Source organism: Panthera tigris, chromosome B2 (genome assembly GCF_018350195.1).
Source record: "Panthera tigris isolate Pti1 chromosome B2, P.tigris_Pti1_mat1.1, whole genome shotgun sequence".
NCBI lineage: Eukaryota > Metazoa > Chordata > Mammalia > Carnivora > Felidae > Panthera > Panthera tigris.
The window spans coordinates 21,163,788-21,181,894 of record NC_056664.1 but is presented as its reverse complement, the minus strand read 5'-3'; the positions used below and the strand labels follow the sequence as shown (position 1 = coordinate 21,181,894).

At 38.1% G+C, this 18,107-nt stretch overlaps 1 protein-coding gene across 10 annotated transcripts in view; it reads right to left on the bottom strand.

The window, feature by feature from the left end:
• CAGE1 (cancer antigen 1) overlaps nucleotides 1-18,107 on the bottom strand; it is a 55,774-nt gene that overhangs the window by 36,738 nt on the left and 929 nt on the right. For 6 of the 10 annotated variants that reach the window (XR_006217499.1, XM_042985770.1, XM_042985775.1 and 3 more), the window contains exons 2-7: nucleotides 16,923-17,140; nucleotides 13,667-13,754; nucleotides 10,170-10,693; nucleotides 6,300-7,355; nucleotides 2,682-2,831; nucleotides 741-851 (exon numbers count right to left, since the gene is read on the bottom strand). Coding sequence is in view for 9 of the 10 variants with exons in the window: in XM_042985770.1 (XP_042841704.1) it covers nucleotides 741-851; nucleotides 2,682-2,831; nucleotides 6,300-7,355; nucleotides 10,170-10,693; nucleotides 13,667-13,754; nucleotides 16,923-17,140 (2,147 nt within the window). In the remaining variant the exon portion in view is untranslated. The remainder of the gene's footprint in view (nucleotides 1-740; nucleotides 852-2,681; nucleotides 2,832-6,299; nucleotides 7,356-10,169; nucleotides 10,694-13,666; nucleotides 13,755-16,922; nucleotides 17,141-18,107) is intronic. The other 4 variants (XM_042985771.1, XM_042985769.1, XM_042985772.1 and 1 more) reach the window with 3 other exon arrangements.

The window sequence follows — 18,107 nt, the reverse complement described above, 5'->3', positions numbered from 1 at the left end:
CATATGAAAACTGGCAGAAGTTAACATCCTGGTATTACCTTCCCCATTTCACTTACTCTCTTAATCTGTCCCTCCATCTCTGTACCACTATACCAAGAAAAGAATAATTGAAGAAATTCTAGGAATCTCTTCCCTTATGCTTGTGCCACTTGAAAAATAAAATGACTGGTTTTCAATGTATCCACTATTCCAAGTGATAAAGTTTGAAACCACTATCGGGATATCAAAATACACTGTTCTTCAGGAATCTGTAGTGCTGGGATGCCTGAGTGGCCCAGTCGGTTAAGTATCTGACTTCGGCTCAGGTCACAATCGCGTGGTTTGTGAGTCTGAGCCTCACATAGGGCTCTCTGCTGACAGCTCTGAGCCTGGAACCTGCTTCGGATTCTGTGTCTCTCTCCCTCTCTCTGCCCCTCCCTGGCTTGTGCTCATTCTCTCTCTGTCTCAAAATAAACATTAAAAAAAAAAAAAAAAGAATCAGTAGTGCCATGCAAAAGTGGAAAAAATAATCATACCTTTTTTTGGTAGATGAATAATATTTTGTAATACAAACTTAAGTTATAAAACAAGCCAAATGTTGAACAATGTATCTCCTTAGTTAGGGCCATAGTAAAACTAATCTGGTCCTCCAAAATGATTCTTTTAAAAAAATCAAAATTTGGAGAGTTTTATGTTACCTTTCTCTTTGACTATTATTTTCACCAAAAATGATACAGGTTTTAGAATAAAGAATGCAGTACCTCTTTATCTAAATTTTTCTTTTTAAGATGGAAGTGCTTCAGTTTTTGTAGCATTATATCACTGATTTTCTCACAATCTTTGAAATATTCAGCATCAGTAGTAGTAATGTCCTAAAGGGTAATAGTTTGAGAAGCTATATTAAAAAGTTTTCATTAAAGCTAAAAGAAGGACAGAAAACACACACACACACACACACACACACACAATTCCATAATACCTGACCAAACCAAAAGAGATAAAATAATATTGAACTCAATTACTCATCCATAAGACACCTAATAAAGGGTTATAAGAAAGAATTCTTATAGATTCACACTTGTATGTAAGTGGTTATTGGGACAGATTGGTATAATCTCTGGGAAGTTAATACTCACCTATAATAAGGTGAACATCTCCTGTTAGCCTAGCCCGGTCAGTTTACAAATCCAAATTTCAGCCAAATTGCTATATCTAACAGCAGAGTAATCAGACATCCCCAACAATACTGAAGCTCTAGGTGCCTAGAATGAAGGTATTTGTATGTATAACCTCAGGGCCAAAACTGTGTGCATGAGTCAGACTGCCTGAGTTTGTATCTGAGTTCTGTCGCTTAACCCTATGTGAGACTTTGGACAAGACACCTTACAGTTCTAAGTCCCAGTTTGTTTTTCCATGTTTTGTTTCCATTTTTTTTTTAAGCCTGAGAATATAAAGACTGACATAAGGAATGGATGAGATAACCCATGAAAGGCAGGGACAGTAAATTTAAATGCCTCCAAGGACAGGTTGGAAAGTCAACAAATATTTGTTGAGTGCTGATTAAGGGCTTCATCAGAATTAGATACGGGGCATACAACATACCACATTTCTGATGTTGAAGCCTTCCACTCTGGTGGGGGTGGGAGACACAGAATAAGCAAACAGATAATATTTGGTGTGGGATGACATCCACCAACAAGAGGGATGAGGACACACTCCTCATGGGGAGGTGTGGTGGAGAAGCAGCCTCCAATGAGGCTTACAGTAAGTAAGCATATGTTTGAAGGAACAAAGTAGGCTGGAAAAGTTTGCAGCTAAGGAGAGTCTGTGCCACATTCAGAGTCACATATATAAAAACAAAACGTTAGGTGGATATAGTCTGCATGCTGCCACTTTGTGATCTCTGCATAAAATGCTCAGCTCAGTGTCTAGCATTAAATAAATGCTAGCATGCAACAAACTTTAGCTAAAACACAATAGAAATAAGGGTTGTGTTGGATCAGGAACATCATAGACCATGCCCCCCAATTTGGGCTCTGATGACTACACCCAAGATCAAAGAAATGGACAATAATGAAGAGGAAGAAAGACAGCTAGCTCATTTGAGAAGCTATCAAATGTCATGCTCTGTACTGTCATCTCTCATTAAATGTAGTGCTTGTAACCTCCCAAGGGCAGGGGCAAGTATCATTTCCCCTACTTACAATGCAGAAACTGAGGCTGAGAAAGGCAAAGTCACTTGGGCCAAGTCACAGAGCCAGAAAGTGGTGAAGTCAGAATTTAAACTCGCCTACACTAATTTCATTCTTCATTCCACTAATGTATACAACTCCCCACTGCTCTCCCCCTGCCCAAAAGCTAAATTTTAGATTGGGCAAACAGCTCCATGATGGGAACACTCACTAATCACTAGGAACCAACTGAGCCAGAGAACAAGACTATCACTCTGATAGAGTTTCCATGACATGTAAGAAGTACCGAATAAAAGGTTTTCTCTGGTGCCTTTATCTTGTATCTGATTATATTATTTTACTTGTGGGAATTAGGTGTTAAAGATAAAAAGAAGCAGGAGGAGGTATGAATTTTGTTTTCCATTTTTTTCTCTCATGACTTAACTCCAACGCCTTATATTGCTTCTTTGGTTTAGTCCAACTTCTATATTTCTTCCTTCCCCAATAAAAAATATGAATTTTTTAAATTACCTGACATGTGAGAAGTCCTATGACCAGAGCCAGAAGACTGTGAAGTTTGGAGACCAGCTGAGAGGTTCTTTTCACATCTGGGGGATTCAGGCTTTCTTTTTCACAAGGTGAGCAATTCAGGAACAAATTAGAATGTATCATCTTTGCATCCTATGTGTACACAATTCAGAGGTGTTACAATAAAGACAGAGAGTCTGGATTGCTCTTTAAGTAAAATTCTGAATTAAATACCACTCTTTAAAACTTTGAGCAGCACTAACAACGTGGCACTCAAATTTAAATTTGAAGAGATAGTGGGACACCTGAGTGGCTCAGCTGGTTGAGTGTCTGACCCTTAATTTCGGCTCAGGTCATAATCCCAGGGTTGTGGGATCGAGCCCTGTGTCCGGTTAAGAGTCTTTCTTTCCCTCAGTCCCTCTTCCCCACTTGCTCATGCTCTCTTTCTAAAATTAAAAACAAACGAAATTGGGGGAGCCTGGGTGGCTCAGTCGGTTGAGCCTCCGACTTCGGCTCAGGTCACGATCTCATGCTCCGTGAGTTCGAGCCCCGCATCGGGCTCTGGGCTGATGGCTCAGAGCCTGGAGCCTGCTTCCGGTTCTGTGTCTCCCTCTCTCTCTGCCCCTCCCCGTTCATGCTCTGTCTCTCTCTGTCTCAAAAATAAATAACCATTAAAAAAAAAAAAAAAAAACGAAATTGGAGATAAATGTTAATACTTAAAAAAAACAAAATTATGAGCTGTGGTTCTCAAACTTCTGATTCTCAGGACCCCTTTCTGGACTCAAAAATTAATAAGAATCCCAAAAGCCTTTTTGTTTATATGGGTTATATCTATCAATATTTTTTGTATTAGAAATTATGACTGAGGGGGTGCCTGGGTGGCTCAGTTGATTAAGCGTCCCATTCCAGACTTTGGCTCAGGTTGGTGGGATCGAGCCCCATGTTGGACTCCACACTGACAGTACAGAGCCTTTTTGGGATTCTTTCCCTCTCCTTTCTCTCTCTGCCTCTCCCCCACTGGTGCGTGTGTATGCACATGCTTTCTCTTAAAATAATAAACTTTAAAAAAAAAGAAATTATGACTGAGAACATTTAAAAATTATGTTTACTGGGTCACCTGGGTGGTTCAGTTGGTTGAGCATCCAACTTTGGCTCAAGTCATGATCTCACAGTTCATGAGTTTGAGCCCCATGTCAGGCTCTAGGCTGACAGCTCAGAGCCCGGAGCCTGCTTTGGATTCTGTGTCTCCCCTCTCTGCCCCTTCCCCACTCTCTGTGTGCATGTTCTCTCTCTCTCTCTCTCTCTCTCTCTCTCTCTCTCTCTCTCTCTCTCTCCTTCTCAAAAATAAACATTAAAAAAATAAAATAAAAATTTTTACTAATCTATTCAAATAACAATAAATCCTTTGTGTCAACATAAATAACAATTTTAATATGAAATTACCACATTTTCCAAAGGAAAAAATTAGTGGAAAGAGTGGCATCTTTTACATTTTTGTAAGTATCTATAATGCTGACTTCATAGAAGACAGCATGATTCTTACATCTGCTTCACACATGGAGCAGCCATAAAAGCAATGATCAACAGTTTCTAGAAAATGCCACTGGGAGCACTTGTGAAAAAAATGAGACTGGCAAGGGCATAACATCTTCCTATTACTATGAAAATACTTTTCATCGCATGGACATTCCCAGACCACACTTTTGAGAAAACAGACCTAGAGTTCATGAAAAGCAAAACTAAAAGCAGAGTAAGGATGACTTAGGGATATTAAAGAAATTGATTAGTCAAGATAAAACAAAGAACTTTCCTTTTTTAAAAAAAATATTTATTTGGGGGAGAGCATGAGCAGAGGAGGGGCAGACGATCTCTGGGCTAACAGGCTGACAGCAGCGAGCTCAATGTGGGGCTGGAACTCACAAACTGCAAGATCATGACCTGAGCCAAAGTCAGACCCTTAACCGAATGAGCCACCCAGGCACCACTACTTTTTTTTTTTTAAAGAAAATTCAAGAAAAAAAATATGTACTGTGATAAACCTCTGTACAGTTGTACTAACTTATTCAGAGTTTACCAATTCAAAATTTGTCATGATTTGGTTAGCAGCTAAACTTAAGGTCATCTCTGCTTAGGTTAGTGGTTTTCAAAGTGTGACCCTGGGACCAGCAGCAAGGGTGAGACTTGGGATCTTCTTAGAAATGCACATTCTCAGCACCACCCTCCTCCCTGCACACCTACTGAATCAGAAATGCTGAGGTGGGCCCCAGCAATCTGCATTTTCACACCTAATGCTGATGAATGCTAAAGCTTGAGAACCACTGGCATAGAAAATCCTAACTTCTTTCTGGAGAAAAGATCACAGAGAGAATTTTTTAAGTATAAGACAATATTTTCCTAAGAATCATTAAAAAAATTAGCCTTCTTCTAAAAAAGTTTTTAATGTTTATTTTTGACAGAGAGAGAACAGAAGCAGGGGAGGGGCAGAGGGAGACAGAGAATCCAAAGCAGGCTCCAGGCTCCAAGCAGTCAGCGCAGAACCCGATGCAGGGCTCAAACCCACGAACTGTGAGATCATGACCTGAGCTGAAGTCAGACGCTTAACCAACTGAACCACCCAGGTGCCCCCAGATTAGCCTTCTTTCTAAATAGTCAGAATTAATAAGGCTGTACTATAAATAATATTTTTAAGTTTATTAATTTTGAGAGAGAGAGAATGCACATGGGAGGGGCAGAGAGAGAGAGAATCCCAAGCAGGTTCCGTGCTGTCAGTGTAGAGCCCAACTTGGGGCTTTATCTTGCCAACCGTGAGATCCTACCTGAGCCAAAATCAAGAGTTGGATGTTTAACCAACTAAGCCATGCAGGTGCCCCTATACTATAAACATCTCAAGACAAGCCTTCAAAACTGAAATAGATGTGCTCTGGCTTATGAAAATGATCACTTCCAGGACATGCTTCCAGGTTCTTGTCTACCAAGTCATTTGAACTGCATAGAATACAAAATTACAGCCTCTCGAAATGTACTGTTATGAGGCTTTCATGTTATTTTTAACAGATGTTAACTAGATTTATTGTGGTGATCTCTTTGCAACACGTACAAATAACGAATTATGTTGTAAACTGGAAACTGATGTTATCGGTCAATTACACCTCAATCAAAAAGTGTATACTTTCATAAAATTAATATGTGATATAATATAGTTTTGTTTTACTTTGTAAACCAAATACGTAATTGTGTTATTTAGTTTTATCATTGAATAGGCAGAAGTGACATGAAAACATAGAGATCCCCACGTAGAAAACCCTTTCTCAAAGGATACTTCAGATGATTGGTCATAGGTACCCAGAAAATTCCCATGTTAATTTTCATCTCTACCAAAATAGTCACAAGAGGCCAGAAATAGCCTCTTTAGGTGAGTATCCAAGAAGTAGCTGTCTTTAATGTGAGTACCCAAGAACCAGAGAAGCTTCTCCAAATCTGTGGTACCTTTTCCAACTCTCCCTTTTTTTGTCGTTGTTAATAATTCTTTCTGCTGACAAAGTGCTGCATCTAAATATGCATGAGCAAACTGTTAGAAACTCCTGAAATTCTGCGTTAGAGATTCTGAATTTGTGACCATACCTTTGTGATATCTGCCTCCACTGCCTCCCCAGAGTCCTCCTTTAAATGAGCCGTCTCAAACCGAGGGGCATAATTTTGCTCCTTGCTCCCTGCAATCTGCTGCTGTAGCCTCACATTTTCTTGTTTTACTGAGCTGACCTGCTGCTTCAGTTTGGCATTCTTCCCCTTCTCGTTCTCAGATATGAACTGTAAATTATTAACTTGAGTGAGCAGTTTCTCCAGTCTTGATTTCAGTTTCTGTCGTTCTTCCAGGTTCTTCTTTTCATGTTTCTGAAATTCCTCCCGTAAAGACAGGAACTCGTGCTCTCGGGTCTTCTTTTCCCTTTTCAACAAGTCCAAAGCAGAAGTGGTGGCCTTTTTCAATTCTCCCTTGAGCTGCTTCAGCCTCTCTACCTCTTCTTCTTTCTCACTTAAGGTTCTGTTCATCTCCATGCACTGACTTACAGTTTTATCTTTCTGTTGCATTTCAGTCATGTACCTTTCCTGTAGGTGAACATAATTGCCCTTGACCTTCTTAAGCTCGAGCTGTAAGGTTTCCTTTTCATTCCTAGATTCCTGGAGATGTTTTTGGGTGTTAGCCAAAACCTCCTGCAAGTTCTGCAGTGTCTTCTCTGTATCATTCTTCTCTAGCATCACTCTGTATTTGTCTTCAATTAGTTCTTCCACCTTTTCCTTTAGCTTATTTATGTCAACGAACACCCGCTGCTTGGTAGTCTGCCTCTGGAGCTCTTCGACCTTCTTCTCTAAATACTTGTTACTACACTGCAGGTCTTGGATCAGAGTTTGCTGCCTTTTGTTAGTATGTTTTAATTTCCGTAAGACTTCATTTAAAGCCATGTCCTCTTCCAGAGGTTGTAAGCTCTCCAAACTCTGCTCCATGTCAGGTGCCTTGCTGTCCTCCTGAGATACTCCACTACTCCAAGAAATGACTGCAGGAGACCAATATGAGACAGTCCCTGGTCTGTCCATGTCCTCCACTGTGACTTCCTTTTGGTGACTGACTGGCATCTCAGGAATATCCCCGAAACTCTGGATTCCTTTCGAAGACACTGAAATCTTATAGTAAATAAAATAAGTGAAAAAGAGTATAAAGATCATAAGTTTTGAAATCAGAGCTAGCCTTAAGTCCTAGGTCCCTAGTTTGGTTTTCTCAGCTCTAACAATGATAATATCCACTTCCAATAATACCTATTTAACAAACATACTTAGGTATTAACTGCTAAGTATATATATAGCACCGATAGCAGAGCACAAAGAGTAGGTATATGATAGGTATCATATTTACTTTTACAAAAGAAAAACTCAGCTTTGATACTCTGACCACTTTCTATGGTGCGAAATTTTCTGAACACATGTACTTTCTTTGACTTCAAATGAATTAAAACAAATTTATCAATTACCCTACAGTCTGTGAGGCCTCTTCTGAATGAAGACTACCTTTCTTTTAATGTTTATTTATTTATTTGGGGTGCCTGGGTGGCTCAGTCGGTTAAATGTCTGGCTTCAGCTCAGGTCATGATCTCACAGTTTGTGAGTTCAAGCCCCACATTGGGCTCTGTGCTGACAGTTCAGAGCCTAGAGTCTGCTTTGGATTCTGTATCTCCCTTTCTCTGTCTGCTCCTTGCCTACTCACACTTTGTCTCTCTCAAAAATAAACATTAAAAAATAAAAAATAAAAAATGCTGTTATTTATTTTTGAGAGAGGGAACAGACACATGGGGGAGGGGGAGCAGAGAGGGAAAGAGAAAATCCTAAGCAGGCATGAGGCTCAGTGCAGAGCTCAATGCAGGGCTCGATCCCACAACCGTGAGATTATGACCTGAGCTGAAATCAAGAGCTGGGTGCTTAACCGACTAAGCCACCCAGGCTCCCCTGAATGAAAACTACTTTTATTGCCTGCTAAACCATTATCTCATTGCTATGACTCCTGTGAATGTAAGAATGTCAGACGAACATGTTTTGCCATTGACTTTCTGCCCACAACACAGGTTTTAGGAGACCAATTTTTCAATTGGAAAGACCAATCTCCTAATTTTCAATTAGGAGACCAATTTAGGAGTCCTTTTTCAAAGGACAATAAGTTGTAGTAAGAAAATACTGAAATGAATATGACATTAAAAATCCCGTAAAAGATATTTGCAAGGATGGGCTGTATAACTTCCTAGAACTTAGAGATATTGGACCCCTGTATTTTTTTTTTAATGTTTATTCATTTTTGAGAGAGAGAGAGAGAGAGCGAGCGAGCCTGGAAGGGGCAGAGAGAGAGGGAGACAACAGAATTTGAAGCAGGCTCTAGGTTCTGAGCTGTCAGCACTGAGCCCTATGCAGGGTTCGAAGTCATGAACCTGCCAGATAATGACCTGAGCTGAAGTCGGAAGCTTAACTGACTGAGCCACTCAGGTGTCACTGGACCTCTCTTTTAATGGTTTACTATCATTCTGGGATAAAAACAACTATCCCTACAGAGGCCTACAGGTTCTACTATCCGGTCTTGCTGCCTAAGGCTACCTTTCGTCCTCATCTACTACATGCCTCCTTCAATCCAGGCTTCTGTCAGGTCCTAGTGGGTGCCATGTTCCCTGAAGCCACAGGGTTTTCCACGTGTTACTTCTGCATGGAATGCGCTCACACCCACAGTTCCTTAACTCATAACTTATCCTTCAGAGCTCAGCTCAATGACCACTACTTCCAGAAGCCTCCCCCAAACTCACTGACTAGGACAGTAAGACTCCTGTCATTTTATTCACAGCTCTTACCATCCTTGCAGCTTACAGTTTATATGTAATACTACAGCACGTTATCTACACTTTACATACACTTTATATGTAACCACTCAGAGCCTTATCATAGTTGAAAGTTTACATTTATTTGTGTGATTCTTTAATGTGAGTCTCCTCTACTAAGGTGTTACTTTCATGAGGACAAAATCCACATTCTTTAAAACCATTATATAATCAACACATAGCATAGAGCCTAGCACAGAATAGGTTCCAGAAAGTATTTATTGACTGAATAAATGACTAAATGCAGTGGAAATAGGAAGGAGCAATCTTGAGAAATGCTAATTAAGCAGATTTTTTAAATGCCATTTTCCAGAATCAATACAGGGAAATAAAGTTCTCTTTTAAATAGTGCTTCCAAATAAATGAACAAAAAAACTGCTCATACTTGGAGATGAAAAATAGTCATAGCTTTTCTCATCAGACTTAAAATAAAAAGGTATTATTTTTACTATTCTTGGATTATATTTGCCCATACCAAGTCTTAAAACTATTACTTTTAAAAAATTTTCAGAGAGCACATAGAATTTATACTAGTGGCATCTTCAGTGTTCTTAGGATACTACATGTATGCCCAGAATCAATAAGTCAAAAGACAAATTAGTATTTTCACTTTGGTAGAAAAACTAACATTTTATACTTGTTAACTGAAATCCCTCATGATAGAAAAATTTTAAGATTTTCCTGTCAAATAACTTAATACCTCCATCCTTCTTCCTCTTCTCAACCTTTTCCTTACTGTAAACTCTTGAGTTCCAGCCAATTTGATTCACAAATATAAAAGCCAAGGCACCATGTAGATGCTAAGACACATAAAAGGATGAGTAAGACAGAGCCTTGGTCCTCAAAGACATGACGATTCAGTAGGGCTAATCTCCATGTATGGACATGATTTTAATACAAAAATCTGTTTCTAAATTGATTAAGATCTCAGAAGGTATTTTCCCCAGAGAAACAATGTCCCTCTTGCTGATTATTAGATTTAGTGGTACTTGGAAAAGTCTAAAATTATATACATAGTTTTGGGGGTTTTTTTTGAAAGCACATATTTTAATACTCCACAAGCTATATTGACCACCCCAAAATTTACCTTCTCTGTTGCATAATTAGCTTTCAGATCAAGCTGGTTAAAGCCGTTCTCTTTGTAAAACGGTTTGTCAACATCACTGGGTACATTTTCCTCATACCAGAAGCTCTGAGGTTGACTAGGTTTGAGGGCAGATTCTGTGGCAGCACTTTTAGCCAGTGACATTTCCATGAATTTCACTGTCTCTCCACTGCTGTGGACTACAGGTGGACTTCTAGAAGGTTGTATGACACATTTATGAGCAAATTGCTCTTCATTTGTAGAAGTGCTAGTTCCCAGTGAATTTTCTTCCTTAAATGAATCTTCCTTTATATTAGTGCCTTTTGCACAATAATACACATGATTTTGCATTTCGGGTTGTACTGTATAAGGTAAGCCTTCTTTCAGATTTTGAAATGTTATCATTTCATTACTAAATGCTTCTGTGTGATGAAATTTGCAAATGGGTTCAAATTGTCTGAAGGAAGAAATGCTGGGGTCAACTAGTTGAGGTAGTACATTCTGTGAGTCATTTCCAATGTTGAAATCTCATTAGAAAGAGAAAGATGGAAATAAGAATTAGCTGTCCATACATTTACATGCTAACAGTTATATTTACATTTATGAAATAAACTGTTGGGAGTCTTTTTAAAATTATATTTATGTCAACATTTTTTTATTGAGTGTATTTCAGCATGGCTTTGTGCTAGCAAACAAAATAAACTACTTTTTACATGGAGACCAGAAGTTCTCAAATGACTGCTACCAAAAAAGTTTGTACATCATTCTGGTCAAATGCCATTACAACAAATTCCAAGATATCTTCAAAATTCTTTTGTTGTACTTAATTTTAAAATGTTTTGATTATGTGTCCAAAGAATACAAAAGCACAATGAACAGTATAATTACAAACACACATAAACTTGGTTAATCTCACAGCAATCCCCTGAGCCAGGCACTGTTATTATCCCTGTTTTACAGATAACGAAACTGAGACATAAGAGATGTTAAGTCACTTACTTGCCTAATGTCACAGGTTGGGTAGGCAGTGCATCTGGGATTCTAGAACACTATTTCTAAATGCTGTGTTTGTCAACATGACAAGTTATCCAGACTTAAGACATTTAAAAAATTTTTTTTTAACGTTTATTTATTATTGAGAGACAGAGACAGAGCATGAGTAGGGAAGACAGAGGAGGAGACACAGAATCCGAAGCAGGCTCCAGACTCCGAGCTGTCAGCACAGAGCCCAATGAAGGGCTTGAACTCTCAAACTGCGAGATCATGACCTGAGCTGAAGTTGGATGCTTAACCGACTGAGCCACCCAGGTGCCCCAAGAAATTTTTAAAAATCAGAAGTAGAGATGCTTGGGTGGTTCAGTTGGTTAAACGTCCAGCTCTTAGTTTGGGCTCAGGTCATTATCTTAGGGTTTGAGCCCCAAGTTGAGCTCTGGGCTGACATTGTGGAGCCTGCTTGGGATTCTCTCTCTCCCTCTCTCTCTCTGCCCCTCCCCCACTCATGCTCAGCATTCCCTCACTCTTTCTCCCCCTCCCTCAAAATAAGTAAACATTTTAAAAATTAAAAAGATAAAAATCAGAAGCAAATAGGCAATAAAACGTTACAAAACTAATTAATGATGCCTCCTTCTATCTAAATTCCCTCCTTTCCCCCTCTTGAGAGATAACTACAAAAGCTGGTATGTATTTATTCTTTCCACCCATATTTTTCTGCTTTCATTACTCAATTATGTACCTTAAATAATATATATCAACTTCCAAGAATTGGAAAGAAATACCTAACAGTTCCATTTATTAAGTAGTGAAGCTCAACTTCAGTATTTATCTCAACAACTTAGATGTTTGAAAATTACACACAAACTGAAAGAAAAATATAATGCTTTATTTTATTCTCATACAATTGAACTTACTACTTGGATGCACTACTGGGTATCACATGTCTCAAATCTTGGAATCAGATAGGACAATGCCAACCATCACTTTCTATTCTACATTGATTTTTGTACAATACTTGCTTTTTATCACAGCAACCTTCAAAGACCCAGCTTTGCAAATAATACTTTATAGAAAGGGTTATAGTATGGTTTTACACTGAAATAGTAAACTATCTCAAGCTGGTAGCTTGTGGAGTCCAACAGATGTCCAGTGTCACAGCTTCCTAAATATTTCAAAATGTCATGCAGCACCCTGGGTGATATACAGTACAGTACTATTTTCCGTGCTTTAAAATTGTATGTAAATAGACTCAAATTACATTTGTAACATATACATTAGACATAAAACATATGTATATACTTATATCCATACAAAAGTCTTTATTTCACTTAAAATTTTGCTTTTCAGACTTAGCCATGTAAATATCTGTGATTTGGTTCATTTTACTGAAGGATTACACTTTAATCCCTTTTTGTTAGATATGTTTCTAATTTTGCTGTTAAAAACAACCTTCAGTAAACATCCTTATACATGTTTCCTTGTACACTAAGAATTTTTGTCTAGGTTCTGGATATACATACCTCAAAGTAGAATCACTGGATTATAGAAAATGTTACCTTCAACTTCACTAGACATTGCAAACTTACCCTCCAAAGTAGCTGTACCAATTTATACTTCCAACAAGAGCATAGAAGTTTATTTGCTCTACTATGTCCCTCCAACGCATATTAAACTGGTATGCATTAAATGGTATTTTGTGGTCTTTTGAATAGTCTTGCAGGTTTCCTTTTCTGTGATCTGCCTGTTAGATACTGTTATGGCCTCAACTGAATCTCCCCAAAAATCACATGCTGAAGGCTTAACCCCCAGCATCTTACAGTGTGACTGTATTTGGAGATAGGACCTATAAAGAGGTAATTAAGGTTAAATGAGGTCATAAAAGTGGGGCCCTAATACAATATGACTGGTGTTCTTATAAGGAAGAAAGGACATCTGGGAGGCCTCAGGATAAACCAACTCTTCTGACACCTTGATCTTGGACTTCCAGACTCCAGAACTGTGAGAAAATAAATTTCCGTAGTTGAAGTCACCCGATCTGTGGAGTTTTGTTATGGCAGCTCCAGCAAGCTAATACGTACACTTGGCCTGTTTGTCTATCAAGCTCTAGGGGTCTTTTTCTTATTGGAGTTCTTTATTTTGGATACTAATCTCGTCAATGTATACATTGCATGTGTTTTTAGTCTGTGTCTTGTTTTTTTTTTTAATTTTGTTGGTTATAATTTGGTCATATAGAAATTATTTTTTATTTTAAGATAGTCAAATGTGTTGCTAATGGTTTGTACTTCTCATGTTACTCTCTGGGCCTCATGCTTCTCATCTGGGTAGATAAAAACAACCCTTATTCAAAAAGAAAAAAAAAAACCTATTTCATAGGATTGTTTGTGGAGTGTGATCATGCATATAAAGTGTATATTAGCAAATGGCTATTATTATTATTGCTGTTATCACAGGACACGTACACACACAAATCTTGTTTCTCTGTGTATTGCCAACAAAGAGATACTCACCACCTAACCAGTCATCTAGTGTGCTATAAATTTCTTCAGCAAGTGTGAGTTTAGACTCATCTTCCCTTTTTACATTCTTTATTTCATTCTGTATTAATAATAAAAAAGGCATTAGTGTTAATACTTTAAACAAACATCAGAAGCTTCTTCTAAATGTGTATGTACATTGCTATGTAACTTTTCTCTTAGTATTTTTTGTTGCATGGGTAGAATGTACTTTCCAGTATCCTTCCCTACTGTATATCTGAGCTCTTTTACTAAAAAGTAAAACCATGCTAAGGGAGTCACGATATTAAATGACGTTAAGCAAGTATCTTGCTATTTTAATATTTTAGTTTTTTTTGTAAGTCAAATTGTGGTACCACAAACATGAGTATATAATAATGTATAAATCTCTGATAATCCTTTGGAGTCTGTTAAATCTGGTCTAAAAATCTATTAGGGTAGTTGTCATTCAAGTCTTTTAACAGTGAAGATACAGAGTGGGTTCCAGTAATGAGGTGAAATCTGATTTCCAATAGATAAAAATCTATAAAAATTCATGTAAGACTTATTCTCAAAGTTATCTCAATGTTATCTAAGGGAAAGGTTTTATTAAGTAATATTTTAAATGTTTGAGGAAAACATTGGTTTCATTATGAACAGTGTACCAGGCATGTAAGACAAATGATGCTCTAAAAAATTTGTATCTCCTACTAAAATCAGCTGGTTACACGCTTCTATTCAATCATGCTTTTTATAACATTGTTCCACTTATTGAAGGTACCTAATAAGTATGATAAAAACTGAGTTATATTTTATAAAAATTTGTTTTTTAGACTTCTTGCTAATTTAGACCATTCCTGCTAATTAGATTTTAAACATATCAAGAAGAATATCCTTTATTTATTTATTTATTTATTTTTTAATGTTTTTACTTATTTTTGAGACAGAGAGAGACAGAGCATGAGCGGGGAAGGGGCAGAGAGAGAGGGAGACACAGAATCCGAAGCAGGCTCCAGGCTCCGAGCTGTCAACACAGAACCCGACGCAGGGCTTGAACTCACAGACTGTGAGATCGTGACCTGAGCTGAAGTCGGACGCTCAACCCAGGCGCCCCAAGAAGCCACCTGGCGCCCCAAGAAGAATATCCTTTAAAAAAAATAGTACTATTCACATGTATTGATGTTATATTTACATAAACTTCTTGGAACTCCACTACTCGTTGAATTTCGGAGACTACCTCTAACTCTAGCCTTCTATGATAATACTGTCTTTAAAATATGCTTGTTGTTCCTTTGGTTTATAAATTCTTTATAAAGAATAAAATACTCCGTGAGTTCCAAGACAGAGAACCTCTTACATAATTTAGGAGATTCATTCTTTACAATTTGATATATATAATATGTTAGACTTTGACTAACACTGTAATACTATGATGAAATTTTCTTTTAAAATGAAAATATGAAAGGGGCCACCTGGGTGGTTCAGTTGGTTAAGCCTCTAACTTTGGCTTAGGTCATGATCTGGCAGTTTGTGAGTTGGAGCCTGCATCAGTGCTGAGCCTGCTAGGGATTCTCTCTCTCTCTCCCCCTCTTTCTCTCTGCCCCTCCCCCACTTGCATGCACATGCACACACATGCATTCTCAAAGTAAATAAACTTAAAAAAATAAACGAAAATATGATAAAAGTTATCATTATGAAAATAATCTTGAACATTTTAAAAAAGAGAGAAAGTAAAAAACACTCAAAAGCCCACTACCCAGTGAGAAGCAATGTGATCATTTTTCTATGTCACCAAATATACAGTTGACCCCTCAACAACATGGGTTTGAACTTCCCGGGTCCACTTACACAGATTTTCTTATAAATACAGTATAGTACTATAAATGTATTTTATTCTCCTAATGATTTTCTAAATCACATTTCTTTCCAGTATATAATAAAGATAATACACAAAATATGTGTTAATTGTTTGTTATTGGTAAGGCTTCTAGTCGTAGTAGGCAATTAGTTAACTTTTGGGGGAGTCACAAGTCATATGAAGCTTTTCAACTATGAGGGGAGTCAGTACTCCTAAGTGCTGCATTGTTCAGGGGTCAACTGTGTATCTGTATTATCATATTTAAGGTTTACATATCTACTGTACATCTGTGCAAACATCTAACTAGGTTCCTATTGGTAAAAATTTGGTTGCTTCTAGTGTTTAAATAATGCCTTTCATGAAAGTTTACTTGTTTATTTATAATCTCTACACCCAGTGTGGTGCTTGAACTTACAACCCAGAGATCAAGAGTCACATGCTCTTCAAACTGAACCAGTCAGGCACCCCTGATGTTTATTTATTATAGGTAATCCTGCACATAGCTCATTTGCATACTTCCTTGAGATAGAATTAAAAATAAAATGCAATTTCGTCTCACTAAATAGCCCTTTATTTTTTTTAAAGATGTGTTTCTTCAGTTTGTTTTGTTTTTATTTATTTTGAGAGAGAGAGAGACAGAGACAGAGACAGAGAGCGCCTGTGCATGCACATGTCTGCAGGGAAGGGGCACAGAGAGAGGGAGAGAGAGAATCCCAAGCAGTCTCTGCGATCCCACAAACCAGGAGATCATGACCTGAGCTGAAATCAAAAGTCAGACGCTTAACCAACTGAGCCACCCAGGCACCCCACTAAATAGCCCTTTAGATAGTTTATGCCAATTTATGGGTTAGCCCACATGAAATTGTCAATATTTGTCCATTTTCAAACTATAAAAAGGCAATTACATATGGCACAAACTAATTCACTCCTATTATTTCCCTACACTCCTAGTAATTGTCAAACATTCATCACAATTTGGGACAGTATAATTTTTTTTTAGTTTATGAGAAAGGACACTTGTAATTGTCATTAAGATAAAGTCATTTACATGCAGGGCTCTGTCAATACCATGATGAATGACATCTAAATCATTTGCATGCTGACATATTAGAACATGCTCAAGACCAGATGTCTGGCCCGTTGGGCTCTTTTCCTGCCTCTGTAACCGAGTTGTTGTGGCCATGTCCCCCTGGCTGCATGCTTAGGACTTTGTGTGGAGGCTAGAAAGGATCAGGTTTAATGCTCTATTTGTAACGTTCTACCTTTGGGAAAACAAGACCGTGTATTCCCCTCCTTTGAGCCTCCACTGGAGATTCTTTTACTGTTTTTCGTATTTTTGAGGACATTTTCAGAGGAAGACAACGTGAAAGCCGAATACATCTATACCTCCTAGAACTTACAAGTAATGCACACCTGAGGCAAGTCTGAATTGGTACTGCTGGTGTCCATATAGAAGGGAGAATCTGAGCGAGTTAAGTCTTGACAAAGACTGCTGACATTCCTGGCATCCGCTTCCAAGTTGCTTTCTAATTTTTCATGAGAAGCATCCACTTCAAAATGCACAGGATCTGAAGGTGATGACCAAACTTTTTGATAATCCTTGTTCCTAACTGGTGAATGATGAAAGTCTTCTTTTAAAAAAAAACATAATTTTAATGTTTATTAGTACATGCGAACAGAGAGCTTTGTCCCCCATGCCTTCTCACATTAAGAAAGCAGCAAAGTTCAGTGTCCTAAATTTTAAAATGTCATTGGTCAAGTTATTAGAAAAAGAAATTTTTTAGTCTGAGTATACCATGCTCACTTTGTATAGTGCAAATACTGATTTGGACAAAAACAAGTCGATATGTGTGGCTACTATCCAATAATTCCCTAGAAGACTTGGGACTCAGAAAGTGAAGGGACCTCTCAGTTACTTAATCAAAAGATATTTACAAAATATTATCAGAGAACTATTAGGTTCCACAGAATACTGTTTTTCTATGTACTTGGTACTTTCTATTATCTCATTATCAAGTCAAATCCAACAATGTAAATCCGTTTCCCCCACTTTCCTATGCCACACCCATTCTCTCAGGCCACTGGGTTTGAAAACTTGGAGATGCCTTTGGTATCCTTCTAGCTCATCATTATGAGCCATCCAATTACCAAGTCCGTCCATTTCTCTTTTAAAAATGTTTTTCGTAACCCATGCTTTCTTTCTACTACTCGCGCCATCACACAGGCCCATACTCTCATGACTTCCTCAGGTCGGGGATGGCAGTGGACAGGATGTCCAATCACCTGGAGTCCAAGTTCTTCTGCTGGACTTTCTAGGACTCCCATAGCCTGGACCCACATTACCTATCTAATACTCGCCTGCTCTAGTCAGATCCTACTCCTTACTATTTCAGTCTGACCTGGCAAATGCTTCTCTCTCCTAAAGCCTTCCTATATACCCATTCATCTACCTAAAAAATTCCTGCAACATGGGAAATCTCTACAATTCAGCACCTATTTGTTTTACCGTTTTAGCTTTTACCACCCTTTCAAGGGTGTTAGTATTTACAGATTATAAATGCCTCCAGAAGAGTCCATTCATGATTTTCCAGTAATCAC